General features: G+C 41.7%; 1 protein-coding gene across 2 annotated transcripts in view; it reads left to right on the top strand.

Annotated features, from left to right (window-relative positions):
* The first annotated feature begins 235 nt into the window (after window positions 1-235).
* Window positions 236-22,517, top strand: part of USP42 (ubiquitin specific peptidase 42) — a 47,377-nt gene continuing 25,095 nt past the window's right edge. The window contains exons 1-3 of one of the 2 annotated variants that reach the window (XM_045461013.1): window positions 236-400; window positions 4,792-5,041; window positions 7,586-7,786. In XM_045461013.1, coding sequence (XP_045316969.1) covers window positions 4,801-5,041; window positions 7,586-7,786 — 442 coding nt within the window. In that variant the 5' untranslated portion in view covers window positions 236-400; window positions 4,792-4,800. Of the gene's footprint in view, window positions 401-1,842; window positions 3,494-4,791; window positions 5,042-7,585; window positions 7,787-22,517 lie in introns of those variants that run through there. The other variant, XM_045461012.1, reaches the window with a different exon arrangement.

Here is a 22,517-nt window from a genome sequence, read left to right as displayed (position 1 = left end):
CGCCGACGGCTCGGGGGGAAGGACCGCCCCGGCCCGCGCCGCGCGGCTTGGCTCGGCCAATCAGCGCGCCCCTTCCGCGGCGCCCCGGCGCTCCAGTGACGCGCGCGCCAGCCTGCGCCCGCGGCGCTTTGACGACGGCCCCTCCCGCGCTTGCTCGGCCCGTTAGCTGCGCGCCGCGCCTCTTGTGCGACGGCCCCTGGGCGGCGGCGCGTGCGGGCGCGGCCCTGGCGCGCCCCCTGGCGGCCCGGCGGGGCGCTGCGGGCGCGGCGCTGACCCGGAGGCGGCGGCGGCGGTGCCCGGATGGAGGCACGTCATTGTCCCCCGCCGGGCGGCTGGGCTGTGTGCGGCGGCGGCGGCGGCGGCGGCCGAGGGGGATGGAGCGAGCGCCGAGCCGGGTCAGGTAAGCTCCCGCCTCCTTCCCGCCCGCCGCTGGCCGGCGTGGGGCCCGCCGAGCGCCCCGCTCGCCTCGGCCGCAGCTGGCCCGGCCGCCCCTGAGCCGGCGCGGCCCGCCGGGGACTGGCGCGGCCCCTCGCCCGCCGCCCCCTCCGCAGCCGCGGGCCGCCCGGGACCCCGCGGCGCCGGTGGCAGCGCCGCTTGTGCCGGCCCGGCCAGGCCGCTGGGGAGGGGGCGGCGGCCGGGGCGGTCGGGCGCCGGGAGAGCCGGGCTGCGCGGGGAGGCCAGACCCCCCTGGTTGCTATGGACACTGCCCTCCCGCCCCCACCCGGCCCCAGCCCGCCCCCTCGGCCCGTGGGCCGGGCCGGGCTGGCGGCTCCGGGGCGGCCTGGCCCGCACGGGTCCGCCCGCGGTGGGCGTGTGCCGGCCGCCGGCCGCGGAGCCCGGCGTCCCCGGCCCGCCCGCCGCCCCCCGCGTGGCTGCCACCTCCCGCCCCCGAGCGGCCCTCGGAGCCCCGGGCTCGCCTCCCCACCCCCACTCCACCCCCCAGAGACAGACAAACTTTCCCACCCCGGCGCCCCTTCGCGGCACGCCGGTCGCCCCTCGCGGGGCCATCCACCTGGCTCCGCCACCGAGTGTCCGAGTTCCCCACGCCGGCCGCCGGGGCGGAGCGGGCACCCTCGGGGGAGGCGGGGGGGGGGGGGGCGGAGAGGAGGGGCCGGCCGGCCCCGGCGGCGCGTCCCCAAAAGCGTGTGCGCCTCGGTCCTGTTCTTTATTTTCGGGGCAAGAAGAGCCAGGTTACCTGGAAGGGGTCGCGGGAGAGGGTGATCAGTTTCAGATGTTTGAGATGAAAATTTGACGGGACCGAAGTTTTACAATCTAGGACTTTCACCTTGTTATAATGAATGCAGTAGACATCACTTTTGTTGAATAGCTCTTTTCTGTTCAGGGAGGCCTCAGGGTTTACTTGTTTAATGGGGAAACATGTTGGTTATTTAAAGTGGATACACTCAGGTAACAGTAAAGCTGGTCGAGAAACTGTTTCGTTAACACCTCTTTTTCAAGGTAACAGCAGTATTACAGGTTCTCGTGCATTTTCGTGGAGTCTCCGGATTTTTGAGTTGTAAATTTTGAACCTATAATTTTACTCTTTTGACTATCACTCATTCAAAGTGCATAGGAGATAGGAATAATCAGTTTTACTGATTTGTTTTTTATTTAAGGTCAGTTTCGCTTTCTTTTCTTATCACTGAATCAAGTCCACAGTGGTTTGTAAGGGTTTAAGGCTAGTCGTTTCATTTACTGAAAAGTAATTGAAATCAAGGCTGTTATCTTTTTAAAGCTTGTGTGTTTTCCTCTTAAGTAGAAATGTTACAAGAACGTGGATTACATTGTTTATGAAGAAGCAGAGTGTATCGGTTTCTTTCTTTTTCTTTCTTCCTTTCTTTCTTTCTTTCTTTTTTTTTTTTTACATATATTGACATTGTTACCTTTATGTGGAGTGCTACAAGGTTTAAAACAGCCATATGCTTACTTTTAAAACGAGAAAGAATAATGCATTCTGGTATTTGATAGAAATATCATTTAAGGGACTGAGCATTTAAAAACTTTTGAATAAAAGATTGTAGTTAAAGTAAAGGAAACATTTGTAAAGCCGATTTGTTGTCTCATTCCTCCGGGCACATCCAACCTTGATTCGTGTACTTGTTTATTTCACACATGGTTTTGTAACTTTTTGTATATCATCACAAGATGCTGAGAGAAATCTTAACTTTTCTTTGAAGTAGTTGCTTAAAAGTCCTGATATAACAGTGACTCTTAGAAGCTGTACTGAGAGTAAAGAACACGTAACCGTATGAATCTTATGAGTCTTAGGTTGTATACAGTATTGCTTGGCTTCTAGAAGGGTTATCTCTTTAGCAGACATAATTGAGTTTGATACTTGATGGTTTTAGAATAAGTAATCATTGGCTGAATATACAAATGAAGACAAATGGATAGTTTGGGTTTGTTTTCCCCAAATTATAATGGTAAATGGTTATTGATGATTGAGTAGTAGGCTTTCCTTAATTATTTTCATTTAAGACACCCCCCTCCCCCATGGCAATCAGAGCAAGTAAAATGGCTTTATTTGGCCATTTGTTAATGATTGTCCTGAAGGGATGTTTATCCTGGGAAAACCGAGGTTTTTGCTATTAAATGTTATTGTAAATAAGGCTGAATTAACCTTTCCTCAGTACTCTGTTTTGGCTTTCTTCTTTTTGCTCCTCCTCTTCCTCTTCTTTTGTTTTCTTACTCTTGCCTTCACTGTGTTCCATGGAGTAGACTTTATTTGGATAACACAGCTCAAGCTTTCCTCCTGAATGAAGATCCTGTATCTTAGGTTGACTTACAATTCATTTCTGATTTTATTAAGATCTAATCTAACGTCTACTTTTTTATTTCTACATAAGATCCCCAAAATTTCTCAAGGTTGTGCTTTCGGGGCGGGGGGGCTATAATTATGCCGTAATTTTAAATTACAATAGAATTGAGGCTTTTCTTTAAACCTTCTTGTGAGCAGACTGTGCACCACAGCATTTGTTGAGGTGGCACACATGTGGATGTTTATCATCCTTCAACTTGACTGTATTGAATATTTTTAAAAACACGTTTTAAAGGCTATTCCTGCTTCAGAGTAGAAACGAGATACAGTATGTGAATGAGATAGTGTATGCAAGTCACTGAGCACAGACCGGTGCTAAATGCAAACGCTGGTTCCTTCCTATCCTCGGGATTCATTCGTTTGTTGGGCGCATGTGTGGAAAGCGTTCTGGGTGCCAGGTCAGGGGGTAGAAATGCAAGCCTGATGGGGAGCCACGGGTGGAGCCGCCGTGGAGTAAGTCGGGGCGGAAGCGCTACCGCAGAATCCGCACCAGGCTGCCGTGGGGGCCTGCGGGAGGGCTGCCGACCCGGCCTTGGGGGACGGATGTCGTCAAGGAAGGCGTCCCAGAGGAGATGGATTCTAAGCTGAAAAGTGGAAGTGTTAACCGGCCGGAGGTGGAAGGATGGAGGGGAGTTAGGCGAGGAAGAACTGCGAGGGAGAGCCCAGAGAGAGCAGGTGAGAATGGAAGGTGGGGAGCGTGTGGAGAGGTTCCCGGGTCAGGCAGCGACAAGTCTGGGTGTTAAGATGCTGGGTGGGGGGCGCCGGGCCAGGCCAGGGAGAAAGGGTACTTAGGGAGGAGTGGCACACGAGATTGGGTTTCCCTGGGCAGTTTACATTCCTGTACTCCGTTGACTAGGTCCGTAGAGCTGGAGGGAGCCCTAGCCGGGGATGTTGGGCCGGGCGCCTTGTCCCAGGGACTGACTAGTTTGGGTCAGAGTCGCTCCGTTTTATAGACCCCGTGGAGTCTGTGCAGTCTCTCACAGGTCAGGTCCATCATGAAGTTTAAGTTAATGTGTGTTCATGATTAACACAGTGTCCAGCACATAGAAAATGCGTAATTAGTAGTAGCCCCAGGATTGAGAAATAAGATCCAGAGAGAAAACATAATTACTTTTATAATAAGTATTTGTGTTCAAGTTTAATGTCAGTAATGTTTTATGATATGGGCTTCACTTAAAAAAAGTCGTGTATATACACCAAATAAATGAGCCTACTCAGAAAAAATTTTCAAATGTGAGACTTGCTTTTTTTCTTTTTAGTTTATTTATTTTGAGAGAGATAATGAGCGAGCAAGGGAGGGGCAGAGAGAGAGGAAGACCGAATCCCAAGCATGCTCTGCACGGTCAGCACAGAACCCCATGTGGGGCTCGGTCTCACGAACCAAGAGATCATGAGCTGAGCCAAAATCTAGAGTCAGATGCTTAACTCACTGAGCCACCCAGATGCCGCGAGACTTGCTTTTTTTTTTTTTAAATGTGTTTCAAACAAGTCATTTTGAACTTAAGTTCAAAATTAAAGCTAGATTTTTCTCTTCATGGAGTTGAGATTTTTCCCTGGTGAATTCTGTATGAAATTAAAATTGAGTCAAATGGATTGGCACATTTCACATGCTAGTTTTAAGCAATAAGGAAAGAATATGTAGGTTCTTGGTAAATATACAGAATTGGAAATTGAGGTACCTGATTATAAACAGAAACGTGAGACTTTCAGAGGTCTTGGAATAGAATGACAAGATCTAATCAAATATTTCATTGAAGGGCTTATAATTTAAAAATGCTGACATGTTTAGATGAGCACGGTGCTAACTGTCCCAAGGAAGTGATTTTGGACCTAAAAAATACTGCTGCCTTTATATTACGGTGACTTGTTTGACAGTAATTAAGTGTGGCTAGGATAATTTTCTAAGATCTCATAATAAAGTAGATCCCTTTTCTCACTTTATGAAACAACTGTATGCGTTTCGTCTTTTGCAGAGTTGAACAATGACCATAGTTGACAAAGCTTCTGAATCCTCAGACCCACCAGCCTATCAGAATCAGCCTGGCAGCTCGGAGGCGGCCTCACCTGGAGACATGGATGCAGGTTCTGCCAGCTGGGGGGCCGTGTCTTCGTTAAATGATGTCTCAAATCACACGCTTTCTCTAGGACCAGTACCTGGTGCTGTAGTTTATTCCAGTTCATCTGTACCTGATAAATCAAAGCCGTCACCACAGAAGGATCAAGGTACTACTTTTTGGAGACAGGAACCCTCCAAGATCTCTTGGATAAATGCTGTCCGTTGGTCGGTAGTTTCAGAGAGGGGTTCCTTTTGCCAAGATAGACTGCCACCCGAGTGCCAGCAGTTACGTTATTTGACAGGCGTCCTTTTCCTGTGCTGCATGCTCCTGATTCGCTAGGTATCGTAACAGCGCAGATTATGTTTAATTATTAAAATATTTGTAGTTTCTTTTGTTATTTTTTGAAGGATAAACTTTATCTTGGTGAGATTTGGGGTGGGCAAGCCTTTGGTTAACTTGTCAATTAACCATAGTTCCCTAAGTAGATGTCTGTGTTTTAAAATTTCAAAGATATTTTTTAAAACGGTTGCATTTTGTCAAATGGCTCTACCCAACCATGGGGTGTTTGTTTGTTTGGTTTTGGTTTTTTGGTTTGTGGGGGTTTTTTGCCAGTTAAAATCATCTGTGGTGATAAAGCTCTTTGAAAGAGAGGAGATAATGTAAATGTTACATTTGTTAAAACTCACCGGCTAAATGAGACATTGACACTTTAGTGGGTCCTTCTGAGACTTGTGAATTTGGAGCTTTGAAATGCAAAGAAAGTAGATTCGTTCCTGCTCAGATAGTCGTTTGGCTTAGAATAATGTGGCTCTTAATGCTGTTTTGCACCCTCATAGTAAAAGTGATACTGTGAGGTGATTTGCTGAAGGTGTTTGGGTGGGAGGAAAATTTATATCACAAAATAAACAGTGTAATTGAATGTTACACATAGAGTTTAGAGACCTTCACCAGCAAGACTTTCCCACAGAACTTCTTTTCGCTGACTCCAGCTTCCCGTTACTTGCTGGGGCTCCTTTCTCCTCCTCAGGCCTTACCTCCCCTCACCCTGCCATGCCCTTTTGGGAGCTCTTCCCCCACTCTCTGGGGACTCCTTTCTTTTTTCCTGGTTTTGCTTTCCATTCCCACTGAGCTGAAGCCTACCTGTGCGCACTCACACTCATTAATTTCTCTTTTAAAATGGAGAATCCTCCATTAAGGCATTTCAACATCTGGCGGCACCAAGAACATGGCCAACTTCAGAAAAGTAGTCTTCGCATGGATGATGGGGAACTTTCCTAAATAAGTTGTTTTTTTGAGCTTCACCTAAGTTCTTTTAACCTGGTTATCATTAGTAATCTGTTTATTATCAGCATTGAAAATAGAAAAACAAAAACCTTTTAGACCACGTACAGCGTACTTGTGAATGTCAGTCGTGATGCCCAGCAGCCTAAGTTCAGACCCTGTTTCCTTCCTGGTCAGATGGGGATGACGTCACTACCAGGTCTTAGAATCGAGACTGTTTGACAGCTACTAAGGACTCTGTAAGCACATTGCTGGTGAAGAGGGCAATGATGGTGGTGGTGGTACTGAGTAGAAGCATCTGCAGCAAATGTTACAGAGAGTGGACTTTGCATTTTGTATGTATAGTGGTGGCAAACTTTTAAGTAGACGTAAAAGTAATTATAGTGGGCTCTCATGTAGTGATCAGTCAGTTTTGACATTTATCAATTCATAGCCAGTTATACCCTCCCCCATTTACTCCCCTCGCCAGCATTATAAAGCAAGCCCAAGACTTCATATTTTATCTATTAATATTTTAGTGTTATACATAAATAATCATTTCCTAAAAATTGAAACATCAGAGCGCCTAGGTGGCTCAGTGGGTTAAGTGTCTGACTTTGGCTCAGGTCACGATCTCATGGTTCGTGTGGTTCGAGCCCTGCCTGGGGCTCTGTGCTGACAGCTCAGAGCCTGGAGCTCCTTCCGATTCTGTGTGTGTGTGTGTGTGTGTGTGTGTGTGTGTGTGTGTGTGTGTCTCTCTCTCTCCCTCTGTTTCTACCCCTCTGCACTCTCTCTCTCAAAAATAAATAAACATTAAATTAAAAAAAAAAAATAAACCATCTTTATGTTAAAAATCGAGTCAACATTAAAATTTCTGATTGCCATATACTTTTTTTGTAACAGCTGGCTTGTTGAAATCAACGGACAAGGTCTATACTTTGCATTTGGCAAGTGTTTTTAAGTTTTTTTTAACATCCCATTTTGTCCTTGCAGTTTACTTATTGAAGAAAGCAAATTATTTAGATTTCCCACATTCAAGGATCTTTCACTTATTTATTTTTTAAATGTTTATTTCTTACAGAGAAAGCACACATGTGCGTGTGCAGGAGGGGTGGAGGGAGGGAGGGAGGGAGGGCGAGAGAGAGAGAGAGAGAGAGAGAGAGAGAGAGTGAGTGAGTCCCAGGCAGGCTCTGTGCTGTCAGCACAAGCACCACACAGGGAACCGAGAGATCATGACCTGAGTCAACATCAAGAGTCGAATGCTTACCGGATTGAGCCACCCAGGCGCCCCTCTAAGATCTGTCTTTTAAAACGTCCCTTTCTTCCCTGTATTTCTGGTTAGCCCGTAGTGACCTAATCCTGATCAGATTCCGTTTGATGTGTTGCTGTTTATTTAGCTTGAGAAGCATGTAAAGCTTTGTTTTTAAATATTTCTTGTTTGTTTTTTTAGCCCTAGGTGATGGCATTGCTCCTCCACAAAAAGTTCTTTTCCCATCTGAGAAAATTTGTCTTAAGTGGCAACAAACTCACAGAGTTGGAGCCGGGCTCCAGAATTTGGGCAACACCTGTTTTGCCAATGCAGCGTTGCAGTGTTTGACTTACACGCCGCCTCTTGCCAATTACATGCTATCACATGAGCACTCCAAGACATGTAAGTGTTCTGGGTCATGTTACTTGTGTGATGTTGTGGCGTGCTAGCCTACTTCCCTTTTTCCTGTGCAGGGAAAGTGAAGACTTAAGCCAAGATTTCTCAATCACTAGGAAATTGGTTCTCTTAGAAACCATTGAGGAGGACTCTTATGAACTGTACTCAGGTTGCTTCAAAAGCGTTTTGCACCTAATTTGACCTGTGAAGTTGTTTAAAAAGAAACATATTTTATCAGCATTTGGCATTTCTGAACCCCCTGCTGGCTTTCTACACTTGCTAAAAAATGTGACATAAATGTCTGCCACCGACAGCTCGGGACAAGCGGAGTTCAGAAATGCTGCCTCTCCCGGTTTCCATCCTGTGTTGTAAGGCTTGATTCAGTTACAGGCTTATAAGCCTTCCTGGAGAGGAACCTCCCGTTACGGCCCCCAGCCTTCTGGAAATCCATACAGGACTTTCCCTTTGGTATGTGAGCTCAGCTTTCAACCTGAAGGGCAGGAAATCAGTTAAAATCTGTCTTTAATAGGTGACAACCAGCGCAGTGGTTGACTAGTGGAATTCAGAAGTTAGGACATAGCCAGTTTTTGAGGTTTGACCTTGTAAATATATCATAAACATCCTTCATCCCTTTTAAGGGAAACCTCCCTGTTCTTTGATCTACATTAATACTGAGATTTGTGTGTGTTCAGGTGCTGTTCATTAATTATCAGGATGAGAATGCCTTTGGTTTCTTTTGGAATGGTTCTTTAATTAATAGAGAATTTAAACTGGTTCTTTTAAAACTGTTTTCCCCCCAAAGAGCAAAATAACGCTTGTAAAGAATTTGGAAAGTACAGAAAATTTTAAATAAACCAAAGGAAAATCACCTAGAATCTCACTGCCCAGAGGTATTTGGTATGCCAAGGGGTTTTAAGTTACAGAACGAACGTTTTGTTTGCCCTCATTTTCTCCCTTCTGAGTTCATAATTCGTTCCCCACAGACAGCTTTCCCATCACTTTTGCGTTTAATGAAAGTAGGGTGTGGATGAAAACCCAGCACTGGCACTTGGACAGTGAGAGACAGGACCAACACAAAAATTCAGAAGCTCCGGGTGTCCAGAATTGGGTGCCTGTCTTTTATGCTGTTGGTAGTTTTCTCTTTCTTTCTGTTTTTCCTTTGTTTAGGTATATCAAGGCATAATTACGTATGTAATTCAGGTACATTTGTTTATTATACGTAATTATATGTGTATTTAGGTATATTTACCTTTATTTAGCTTTACTGAGGTGTCATTGATATAAATTGCACATATTTAAAATACATGTTTGATGCATTCTGACGTTTGCATACTCCCATGAAACTATCACCACAATTAAGATAGTGAATGTATTCATCACCCCCTAAAGTTACCCAGCCCTCCTTTGAAATCACTCCCTTCCACCCCTTCCTGCCCTGCATCCCCTCCAGCCCAGGCAGCCACTGATATGCTCTCTGTCTACTATAGATTGGTTTGTATTTTTTAGAGTGTCATGTAGTGGAATTATGGAGGCATGTATTCACACATTGCCTGGCTTCCTTCAGTTAGTACAGTTATTTCAACATTATTCCATGTTGTCACATGTATCAACAGTATTTACTGTTGAGTAGTATTTCATCGTATGGATGTGCCACATTTTGTCTCTCCACCTGTTGACGGGCGTTTGGGTTGTTTCTTATTTGGGACTGTCACAAATTAAGCTGTGGCGAACGTGTATAAACAGGTCTTTGGAAAGAGATGTTTTCATTTCTCTTGGGTAAATATGTAGGAGTGGAATGGCTTGGTCCTATGGTATGTATGTACTTAACCTGGACATAAACTTCCAGTCTGTTTCACACAGGGACCATGGCATCTTACATTTCCACTAGCAGTGAATGAAAGTTTGTCCCGTATGTCGCCTAATATTTGGCACGGTCATTCTTTCCAACATCAGCCGCTCTAATAGGTATCAAGTACTACCTTACCGTGATCTTAATTTGCACTTCCCTAATGACTAATGACATTGAACATCTTTCCATACAGCTAATTGCCATCCGTATACTTTTTTGGCTGAAGCTTTTGCTTGATTTAAAATTGGGTGGTTTTCTTGTTGTTGGGTGTTGAGAGCTTTTTATATGTTCTGTGTACAAGTCCTTTATCAGCTATGGGTCATTTGCAGACTGTCTTGCAGTGGGGGGAGAATGTTCTCCTCACACTGTCCTTTGAAGAATTCCACGTCTCTACTGTTTCTTTTCATCAGTCGTGTTTTAAGTGTTCTATTAAGTCTTTGCCTCACCAGTGGTCACAAAGGTTTTGTCTGTATTCTTTTACAAATTTGATAGTTTGAGCTTTTATACTGGTCAGTGATCCATTTTGAGTTAATTTCTGTTTGTGGTGTGGAGAATGGATCGAAGGTCCTGGTTTTCAGTATGGATATCCAGTTGTTCCTGCACTCTTTGTTCAAGAGATAGTTCTGTCTTCACTGAATTGTCTTTGCTTCTTTGTGAAAAATCAATTGACCATGTTCATACGGATCTATTTCCGGACTCTGTTCTGTTACACTGATCCACTGTTCTGTCTCAACACCACCACAGTGTCTGGATTGCTAGATGTTTAATAGTTTTGAAATCAGGTAAGTCTTCCAACTTTGTTCTCCTTTTTCAAAGTTGTTTTAGCCATTTTTTGGTCTCTGGCATTTCCAAATGTGTTTTGGACTCAATTGGTCGATTTCTACAAAAGAGCTTCCTGGGATTTTGATTGGTATTGTGTTGAATCTGTGAATTAACTTGGGGTGAACTGACATCTATACAGCGTTGTTTTCTGCCCCCGAACAAGGTATATGCCTCCATTTACTTGGCGTTTCTTTAATGTTTTTAGCAGTGGGGCTTAGTTCTCAGCGTACAAGTACAATGTGCACATTCCTTGTCAGACTTGTCCCTAAGTATTGCGTATTTTTGGAAGCTGTTATAAATGGTAATATTTTTTGAATTTCGATTTCTGATTGTTTGTTCCTAGAATATAAAAATGCCAGTGACTTTTGGATATTGATCTTAGGTCTTGCGACTGTGGTAAATTTATTAATTCTAGTAACTGTGTGTGTGTGTGTGTGTGTGTGTGTGTGTTTTAAAGGTTTCTTGAGATTTTATGTAGAGACGATCGTGTGATCTATGAATAAGGACAATTTTATTTCTGCATGTCCAGTCTGCTTGCTGTTTCTTGCTGTGGTGCCCTGGCCAGCACCTCCTTTACAGTGTTGAATGGATGTGGTGGACCTAGATGTCTCCTGCTTCACTTTAGGGGGAAGGCGTTTTATTTTAGTCTTTGGCTTTTACGTATGCTGTTAGCTGTAGAGTCTTATCATGCTGAGGCTGAGTGTTGTACTTGAATGTTAAGCCAAATTTGCATTCCTGAGATGAGCCCAACTTGGTCATGATGTCTTATGATTTCCATGTATCATTGGATTTGCTACACATTTTTTAACTTTTGTGTTCATGATGAATATTAATCTATAGTTTCTTATGCTTTTGTCTGACTTTGGCATCAGGGTAATGGTGGCATTACGAAATATGTTGGGATTATTTTCTTCTGTTTCCTAGAAGAATTTGTGTAGAATTGGGGTTATTTCTTACGTGTTTGGGCCTTGGAGTTTTCTCACGGGTAGGTTTTTAACTACATTTTTAAGGTCTTTAATAGATAGAGGCCTCTTCAGGTTATCTTTTTTTTTCATCAGGGAGCTTTGATTAGTTTGTGTCTCTCAAGGAATTTGTCTTGTTGAATGTGTCGGCGTAAACTTGTTCATCATGTTCTGTTATCCTTTTTTAATTTTTTTAGGATCTATAGTGATTTTCTTTCTCTTATTCCTGATGTTCATGACTCCCCTCCTTTTTTCCTGATCAAGCTGATTAGAGTTTTAGTCATCTTATTACTGATCTTCTCAGAAAACCAGCTCTTGGTTTCATTGTTATTTTGTTTTCTGTATCATTGATGTTCATTACTATTTTTATTATTCCTTTTCTCTTGCCCACTCTGGATTTAATACGCTCAATTCTAGTTTCTTAAAGGGGAAGCTTAGGTCATTTAATTTGAGATCTTTTCCAGTCTTTTGAGTGCTATAAATTTCCCTTTAAGTACTGCTTTAGTTGTATCGCAGACATTTCAGTATTTCATGTATTCACATTTATTCCAGTCAACATACTTTCTAATTGCCCTTGCGGTTATTTAGAGGTGTATTGTTGAGTTGCCAAATGTTTGAGGATTTTTCCAGAAATTGTCCTGTTACTGATAGCTAATTTAATTCTGTTGTGGTCAGAGTATACTTTTTATTGTTTGAATCCTTTTAAACTTGAGGTTTGTTTTATGTGCCAGAGCGTGGTCTAGCTTGGTGACTGTCCCACCTCACTTAATTATTATTATTTACTTAATAAGGATGTGTAGTGTCTGTGTTGTCTTGTTTCTATAAATGCTGATTATGGTCAGTTATTTGATAATGTTGTTGAAGCTGTCTTCTATGTCCTTACTGCTTTTCTACTCATGCTATCACATTTTGAGAGAGGTCTGTTGAAATGAAATACATTTGTGAATTTGGTTTTTTTCCCTATTTTATTAATTTTGCCTTATGGAGCTCTTTGGAGCTCTGTCACTCACCTAAGATTATTATGAGCTCTTGGTGAAGTGACTTATTTATAATTTATGAAATTACCCTCTTTATCCCAAATAATATGCTTTGTTCTGAAATTTACTTTGATGTAAATAGAGCCTCTCCAGTTTTTTTTATGATTGATGTTTGCATGGTGTATCTTTTTCCATGTTTTTACATTTAACCTACTTGTGTTTATACTTAAAGTGGATTTCTTGTATAAATAACCTATCAGGTAATTTTTTTCTTACAGTCTCCATGTTTTATTTTGGGGTATAAGCCATTGGAATTTAATGAGATTATTAATAGGGGTGGGTTTATTTTACCATCTTGTCATTTGTTTTCTATTAGTTCCATTTATTCCTTGTCCTCTTTTTCATCTTTTTCTGCCTTCTTTTGGAATGAGTAATTTTATGATTCTTAAAAAATTCTTTTTAATGTTTTACTTATTTTTGAGAGAGAGAGAGAGAGAGGGAACAGAGGAGGGGCCGAGGGAGAGGGCATCACAGAATCTGAAGCAGGCTCCAGGCTCTGAGCTGTCAGCACAGAGCCTGAAGCGGGGCTCAAACTCATGAGCCACGAGATCAAGCCCTGAGCCGAAGTCGGACGCTTAACTGACTGAGCCACCCAGGTGCCCCGGAATAAGTAATTTTATGATGTTTATTTATGATATGATATTTAATCTCTTTTATTGGCATGTTTTCTGTAACTTTGCTTTCTACTTTTAGTGGTTGCTTTAGGGTTTGGCGTGCATCTTTAAACGATCACAGTTTACCTTCAACTGATGTTTCGCTTGTGTGTGGTAAGGGCTTTGTGACGATGCACTTTTCATCTTCCCACTCCTGGCATTTGTGCTCTTGTTGTCGTTCATTTTAGTTCTACCTGCCTTGTAATCAGACAACATATTGTGTTATTTTTGCCTTAAAGAAATTATAAAGGTTTTGCTTTAAATAGTTAAGGTTTGTTTAGAAATCTTCTATACTTACCTGTTCACTTACCATATCCACTGCTTTTGTTCCTTTGCGTAGATGTAGATTCCCATCTGGTATTTTTCCTGAGGACCAAAGGACTTCCCTAACTTTGCTTGCTAGTGAGGAACTATGCTTTTTGCTGTAATTGGTTTCATTCTCAGTCTGAAATGTCATTATTTTGCCTTTTTAAAGCTAACCTTATTGTAGATTCGCATGCAGTTGTGAGAAATAACACAAAGACATCTCATGTGCCTTTCCCAGTTTACCCAGTAGTAACACCATTATTTCAGGATCTCAACCAGGGTATTGACGTCGGTACAGTCAGGATACAGAACATTTCCATCATTACAGAATCTGTCATATTCCCCGTTTGTAGCCAAGCCCACTTTCCTTGTGCCCCGACCTCCTCCTTTAGCCCCTGGAAGCCACTAAACTATTTTTCATTTCTATAATTTTGTCATTTCAAGAATGTCATATATATACATATTGAGTTATGCAGTATATAACATTTTGGGATTGGCTTTTCAGTCAGCATAATTCTCTGAAGATTCATTTAGGTTGTATTAATAATTTGTGTGTGGGTTTTTAAAATTGTATTTATTTTATTGTTGAGTAGTAGTCTATGGTGTGGACATAGCATGGCTTGTTTTAACCACTCATCCATAAAAGGACATCTGGCTTATGTCCGGTTTGGGGATATTATGAATAGAGCTGCTGTAAGCATTAGAGCATACAACATGCGTGTGAACATGTCTGTTTCTCTGGAGTAAATGCCCAGGACTGCACTCACTCGCTCATATGGTAGGCGCGTGTTTGATTTTATAAGAAACTGCCAGTTTTTCAGAGTGGCTGACCATTTTTACAGTCCTACCAGCAATGGGTGAGACTTCCAGTTTCTCTGCATTTAAAAGAAAAAAGTTTGTTTATTTAAATTTATTTATTTATTTATTAAAAAAAATTTTTTTTTTCACGTTTATTTATTTTTGAGACAGAGAGAGACAGAGCATGAACGGGGGAGGGTCAGAGAGAGAGGGAGACAGAATCTGAAACAGGCTCCAGGCTCTGAGCAGTCAGCACAGAGCGTGACGCGGGGCTCGAACTCACGGACCGCGAGATTGTGACCTGAGCTGAAGTCGGACGCTTAACCGACTGAGCCACCCAGGCGCCCCTAAATTTATTTATTTTGAGAGAGAACGGGAGAGAGAGAATCCCAAGCAGTTTTCGTGCTGTCAGCACAGAGCCTGGCACAAAGCTTGATCTCCTGAACCGTGAGATCATGACCTGAGCCAAAATCAAGACTCTGACCCTTAAACCGACTGGGCCGCCCAGACGCTCCAGTAGTTTCTCTGCGTTTTTGCCAGCATTTGGTGTTGTCACTGTTTTTCATTTTAGCCGTACGATAAGTATATAATGGTATCTTGTGGTTTCAATTTGTATTTCCCTAATGCCTAAAGGTCTTGAACTTGTTTCCATGCGTTTATATGCCATCTGTATGTCCTCTTTGGTGAAATATCTCTTTGCTATCATTTGCTTATTCTCTATTGCAGTCTTTGTTTTTATTCTGTTGAGTTTTGAGAGTTCTTCCTATAGTTTAGGTAACCAGGCCTTTGTTGGATATACAGGTTCCAAATAGTTTCTTCTAGTCCGAGGCCTGTCTTTTCATCCCCTTAACAAGGTTTTTCACAGAACAAAAGTTTTTAATTTTAGTGAAATCTGATCTTACCTTTCATGGATTATGCTTTTGGTTTAGTTTATGGTTTTTTGTTTGTTTTTTAGTTTATTTTTGAGAGAGCGCACACAGGAGGGGCAGAGAGAGAGAGAGAGAGAGACTGAGTGAGCACAGGAGGGGCAGAGAGAGCCTGATGCAGGGCTCAAACCCCTGAGTGGTGAGATTGTGACCTGAGCCAAAATCAAGAGTCGGATGCTTAACCAACCTAGCCATCCAGGCACCCCTAGTTTAAGTTTAGTTAAAAGTATCTTTGCCTAGTTCTTGATCCTAAAGATTGTCTCCTGGTTTTTTTTTTTTTTTTTTTTTTCCTAAAAATTTTATACTTTTACACTTTAGGTGTGTAATCCATTTAAGTTAATTTTTGTATAATGTGAGGTTTGGGTGAAGTTAGTTGTTTGTCTATAAATGTCTGTTAGTCCAGCACCATTTGTTGAAAAGGCTGTCTTCTCTCTGTTGAATTGCTTTCACATCTTTGTAAAAAATCACTTGGGCGTATTTGTGTGGGTCTGTTTCTGGGTTTCCTATTCTGTTCTCTTGAAGTATATGTCTGTCCCTCCATACAGTAGCTATGTCATAAGTCTTGATATCAGATAGGATGATTCCACTCACTTATTCTCTTTCAAAACTGTTTTAGCTATTCTTGGTGTTTTGTCTTTCCATGTAAGTTATAGAATAATAGTGTCTATACCTACAAAAAAATCTTGCTGCAATTTTGATAGGAGCTGTGTTAAAGCTGAATCTCAATTTGGAGAGAGTTGACATCTTAGGTTGACATTTTCCATCTGTGAATATGGTATGTTTCTCCATTTATTTAAATCTTCTTTACTTTCATCCCTGTTGTGTAGTTTCAGCATGTTTTGTCTTATTTTGTTAGATTTACACCTGAATATTTTTTGAGGGATTGTAAGTGGCATTATATTTTTAGTTTTGGTGTCCACATGTTAATTGCTGGTATATAAAGATACATTTTATTTTTGTATGTTAATCTTATATTTTGTGATCTTGCCAAACTCACTTATTAGTTCTAGGCATTTTTTTTTATTTTTTATTTTTTAGACTCCTTGGATTTTTCTCTTAGTCCTGTTATAGGCAAGTGTGGACAGTTTTACTCATTCCTTACTGATTGGTATGCGTTTTATTTCCTTTTCTTGTCTTATTTCACTGGCTACAATTCCAGCACTATGTTGAGTAAGAATGAGAGTGGACATCCTTGCCTTGTTTGTTATTAGAAAGAAGAGCAGTTAGTTTGATATTAGCAGTAGGTTTTATGGTATATGCTCTTTATTAAGTTAAAGAAGTTCTATTTCTGTTTTTCTGCTTTCTGCTTTCTATCATGAATAAGTGTTGATTTTTGTCAAATGCTTTTTCTATATCAGATTGATGTGATCATGTGATATTTCTTCTTTAGCCTGTTAATATGGTAGATTATACTGGTAGATGTTCCAATTCCAGTATTCAGTTGTCTTTATATCCCTGGAATAAACTCCATTTGGTCATTGGAGTTAGTATTACTATTTTTAAAAGTTTTTATTTAATCTGCCAGTCCTCATCATAACTATTTCACCCATCCCCCTACTCACCTCCCCTCTGGTAACCATCAGTTTGTTCTCTGTAGTTAAGAGTGTTTCTTGGTTTATCTCTCTCCCTTCTTTTTTTCCCTTTGCTTGTTTGGTTTCTGAAATTACACGTGAGTGAAATCATGTATTTGTTTTTCTCTGACTTTTAGTGTTTATCTTGAGAGAGTGAGATTGCACATGTGCACAAGTAGGGGAGGGACAGAGAGAGAGAGAGAATCTCACTCAGGCTCTGTGCTCTAAGTAGGGCCTGATGCGGGGATTGACCCCACAAACCACAAGATTGTGACCTGAGTTGAAATCAGGAGTCCGGACGCTTAACCAACTGAGCCACCCAGGCACCCCTGACTGACTTTTTATGCTTAGTATTATGCTCTCTAAGTACGTTCATGTCATTGCAAATGACAAAAATTCATTCTTTCTCTGACTTAATATTCCATTGTGGGTATATATTCCATCTTCTTTATCTGCTCATCAATCAGTGGACACTTGGGCTGCTTCCATATCTTGGTTATTGTAAGTAATGCTGTTGTGAACATAGGGATGCGTTATGCATGAATTAGTGCTTCTGTATTCTTTGGGTAAATACCCAGTAGTGCAATTGCTGGATTGTAGGGTAGTTCTCTTTTTAACTTTTTGAGGATGCTCCATACTCTTTCCTAGAGTGGTTGCACCAGTTTGCATTCCATCGACAGTACACAAGGGTTCCTTTTTCTCTGCATCCTTGCCAACACTGTTGTTTCTTGTGTTGTTGATTTTAGCCATTCTGACAGGTGTGAGGTGGTAACTCATTATGGTTTTGATTTGCATTTCCCTGACGATGAGTGGTCACGAGCATCTTTTCACGTGTCTGTTGGCCATCTGGATGTTGTATTGGAGAAGTGTCTGTTCATACCTTCTGCCCATCTTTTAATTAGATTAGTTGTTTTTTGGGTGTTGAGTTTTACAAGTTCTTTATATATTTTGGATTCTATCCCTTAATTGGATATGTCATTTGCAAATATCTTCTATTCCATGGGCTGCCTTTTAATTTTGTTGATTGTTTCCTCCGCTGGGCAGAAGCTTTTTATTTTGATGAAGTCCCAATAGTTTCTTTTTGCTTTTGTTTCCCTTGCCTCAGGAGACATGTCTAGAAAGATGTTGCTATGACTGATGTCAAAGAGGTTACTTACTGTGCTCTCTTCTAGGATTTTTATGGTTTCAGGTCTCATATTTAGGTCTTTAGTCCATTTTGAATTTGGTTTTGTGTTGGTGTAAGAAAGTGGCCCAGTTTCATTCTTTTGCATGTTACTGACAGTTTTCCCAGTACCACTTGTTGAAGACACTTTTTCCAATTGGATATTCTTTTCTGCTTTGTCTGAGATTAATTGACAGTGTAATTGTGGGTTCATTTCTGGATTTTCTTTTTTTTTAATTTTTTTTATTTAAAAAAAATTTTTTTAATGTTTTATTTATTTTTGAGACAGAGACAGAGCATGAATGGGGGGAGGGGCAGAGAGAGAGAGGGAGACACAGAATCGGAAACAGGCTCCAGGCTCTGAGCTGTCAGCACAGAGCCCGACGCGGGGCTCGAACTCACGGACCGCGAGATCATGACCTGAGCCGAAGTCGGACGCTTAACCCACCGAGCCACCCAGGCGCCCCCATTTCTGGATTTTCTATTGTGTTCTATTGATCCATATATCTGTTTTTGTGCTGGTACCGTACTGTTTTGACCACTACAGCTTTGTAATATAACTTGAAGTCTGGAATCGTAATGCCTCCAGCTTTGCTTTTCTTTTTCAAGATTGCTTTGGCTATTTGGGGTCTTTTGTGGTTCCATACAAATTTTAAGATTGTTTGTCCTAATTCTTTGAAAATTGCTGTTGGTATTTTGATAGGGATTGCATTAAATGTGTAGATTGCTATGGGTAGCATAGACATTTTAACAATATTTTTCCAGTCCATGTACATGGAGTGTCTTTCCATGTCTTTGTGTCCTCTTCTGTTTCTTTCATCAGTGTTTTATAGTTTTCAAAGTGCAGCTCTTTCTCTTCTTTGGTTAGGTTCATTCCTAGGTATCATTGTTTTTGGTGCAATTGTAAATGGGATAGACTTCTTAATTTTTCTTTCTGCCGGTTCATTATTGGTGTATAGAAATGCAACAGATTTCTGTACATTGATTTTGTATCTATGACTTCACTGAATTCATTGGTCAGTTCTAGTAGTTTTTTGGTGGAGTCTTTTCAGGTTTTCTATATTGAGTATCGTGTCATCTGCAAGTACTGACAGTTTGACTTCTTACCAGTTTGGATGCCTTTTGTTTTGTTTCATGTCTGATTGCTATGGCTAGGACTTCCCGTACTGTGTTGGATAACAGTGGTGAGACTGACATCCCTGTCTTGTTGCTGAACATAGAGGGAAAGCTCTCAGTTTTTTCCCATTGAGGATGATACTAGCTGTGAGTTTTTCATACATGGCCTTTATTATGTTGAGGTATGGTCTCTTTAAACTTACTTTGTTGACAGTTTTATCATGAATTGGATGTTGTACTTTAACCTGCATCTGTTGAAATGATCGTATGGTTTTGTTTTTTTTAATTGATGTGATGCATTACATTAATGTGCAAATACTGAACCTCCTTTGCAACCCAGAAATAAATCCCACTTGATCATGGTGAATGATTTTTTTAATGTATTGTTGGATTCAGTTTGTTAGTATTTTATTGAGGATTTTTGCACCCATGTTCATGAGGGCTTTTGGCCTGTGGTTCTCTTTTTAGTGGAGTCTTTATCTGGTTTTGGTATCAGGGTAATGTTGGCCTCATGGAATAAGTTTGGAAGTTTTCCTTCCTTTTTTGTTTTTTAGCATAGCTTGAGAAAAATAGGTATTCTTCTTTAAATGTTTGGTAGAATTTGCCTGTGAAGCCATTTGGCCCTGAACTTTGGTTTGTTGGGAGCTTTTTGATTACTGATTCAATTTCTTTGCTGGTTATTGGTCTAAGTTTTCTGTTTCTTCCTCTTTCAGTTTTGATAGTTTGTATGTTTCTAGGAATTTATCCATTTCTTCCAGGTTGTCCAATTTGTTGGCACATAGTTTTTCATAATATTCTCTTAACTGTATTTCTGTGGTGCTGGTTGTTTCTCCACTCTCATTTGTGATTTTATTTGTTTGAGTCCTTTCTCTTTTTTTCTTGGTAAAGTCTGGCTAGAGGTTTATCAATTTTATTGATTTTTTTTTTTTTTTTTTTTTAAGAACCAGCTCTTGGCTTCACTGACCCATTCTATTATTTTTTTAGTTTGTGTGTCATTTATTTCTGTTCTAATCTATATTATTTCCTTCCTTTTGCTGGTTTTTTGTTTTGTTTGTTGTTCTTTTTCTAGCTCCTTTAGGTGCAAGGTTAGGTTGTTTATTTGAGATTTTTTTTTTGCTTCTTGAGGTAAGCCTGTATTGTTGTAATCTTCCCTCTTAGAAGTGCTTTTGCTACATCTGAAAGGTTTTGGACCACTATGTTTTCATTTTCATTTGTTTCCATTGCTTTTTAATTTATTAAAAAAAAAAACCTTTTTTGAATGTTTATTTTGAGAGAGCATGTGTGTACATGCACAAGTAGGAGGGGAACAGAGAGAGAGAGAGGTGGAAAGGGAATCCCAAACAGGCTCCATGCTGTCACCCCAGAGCCTGACACAAGGCTCGATTTCACAAAACATGGGATCATGACCTGAACCAAAATCAAGAGTCAGACACTTAACTGAGCCACCCATGTGCCTCTACTTTTTAAATTTCGTCTTTGATTTCCTGGTTGACCCATTCATTGTTTAGTATGATGTTTTTTAATCCATGTATTTGTGGTCTTTCCAGATTTTTTCTTGTGGTTGACTTGTAATTTCATAGTGCTTTTAATATTTTTTAATATTTTAATATTTTTTTTTATCACTATATTTTGCCATTACAATACGTCTTGGTGTGGATCTACTTTTGTTGATTTTGTTGGGGGTTCTCTGTGCCTCCTGGATCAAGATACCTATTTCCTTCCCCAGATTAAGGAAGTTGTCAGCTATTATTTCTTCAAATAAAATCTCAGCCTCTTTTTTTCTCTTCTTCTGGGATCCCAATATGAATGTTATGTTTGATGGAGTCACTGAATTCCCTAAGCCTATTCTTGTTTTGCATAATTCTTTTTTCTCTCTTTTGTTCAGCTTGATAACTTTCCATTACTCTTTTAGGCCATTCATTTGTTCCTCTGCTTCTTCCAACCTGCTGTTTATTCCATCAAGCATGTTTCTCATTTCATTTATTGAGCCCTTTATCTCTGCTATGTTATTCCTCATCTCTGTTAATGGTCTCACTGATGTCCTCCACTCTTTTCTCAAGTCCAGCTGGTATCCTTATGATCATTGCTTTAAATTCTCCGTCAGCTGTGTTACTTAAAACTGTTCCACTCAGATCTCTGGCCATGGCCTTCCTGTTCTTTCATTTGGGGCAAATTCCTTGTCTTCTCATTATGTCTAAGTCCCTGTGCTTGTTTCTGTGTGTTAGGAAAGTGACCTATGGTTCCTGGTTTTGGAGGGTAATGACTTTATGGAGAGGTCACATAGTGCCCCGCAGTGTAGTATCTCCTGTTCCCCAAGGCCTGGCGCTGCCAGGAATGTCTCCACCGTGAGCTGTGTGTGCTCTGCTGTTGTATTCTGGCCACTTTACCTTTCAGGCTGATTGTCTGCAGAGGCTCTCTTTGCCTGTTGTGGGCAGTGTTTGGTCCCTGGCCTGAATGTGATGAGTTTTAACTGGGTGTGCCCTGATCTGCTTGTAAAATGAGACCTGTTGCTGCTGCCACCCAGAACTGAGGCCTTGAAAAACTCCTGGCTGGGGGGATGGAGGTTAGCAGGGGTTTAGTTTGGTCTTCTGGGGGAGGGACCTGCTGCACTGGGACTGTGGCAAGTGTGACTGGGAAGGGAGGTTCTTCCAGAGCATGGGGGGGGGGGGGGGGGGGCGGGGAGGGCTTAGCGTCAGCATGTTAGGTAGTGAGTGTTGGTGCTGTCCTGGTTCCCACAGGTGGCTCCTTGTTTACACTGCAGGGCAGAGGGAAGGAAATGCTGGTGGCCAGTGTGTTTGTTCCCAAGGGGGTCTCTCTGTGAACACCCTCTTTCTTGGACATGCTCTGTGATGAGCAGCTAACCTCCCTACTGTGTGCCTCAGGCACTCATCAGATCTTGTTTCCACGCCGTAGGTCTGTTTTCTCCAAGAGCAGCAGCAGTGTCTTCTGATCTCTACCAGAGCCACTTACTCTGACCTTTAAAACTCCAGGCTTTAAACCCTTCGGGTGGTAAGAACTCAGGAAATTTGGAACCTTTTGCTTTGCGAGCCAGTTGCTCTGGGGATTCTTCTCCCCTTGCACTGCCCTGTGTGCCAGTATGTCTCTTGCCCTGCCCTCTTCAGTGACTGCAGCTCCCTCCCTACTGCAGGAGCCACATTTTCTCTCCCAGTCTGTGGCTCTGCTCTTCCTCCTCCTTCATGTGGCCTCTCCTCTGCCTCTAGTTGTGGAGTTTGTTCTTCCAGTTCTCAGATCAATTTCTAGGGTATTTGGGATGACTTGACAGTTATCTTGTATTCGTGGGACGAGTTGAGCCTCGGGTCCTCCTAGTCCGTGACATCTTCCCCTCTCTCCCCTGATGCGTAATCGTTTTTGAGTTTTGCTGAATTTTACTTGTAATATTTTATTAAGGAATTTTACGTATCTATTCATGAGAGATGGTGGTCTGTTCTCTAACTTTGTACCATATTTGTTTGGTTCATTATCAGGGTAATACTAGTTTTATAAAAAATGAATTTGGGATACATTAACTCCTCTG

Source organism: Leopardus geoffroyi, chromosome E3 (assembly GCF_018350155.1).
Source record: "Leopardus geoffroyi isolate Oge1 chromosome E3, O.geoffroyi_Oge1_pat1.0, whole genome shotgun sequence".
Taxonomy (NCBI): Eukaryota; Metazoa; Chordata; class Mammalia; order Carnivora; family Felidae; genus Leopardus; species Leopardus geoffroyi.
This window is presented reverse-complemented; position numbering and strand designations above follow the sequence as displayed.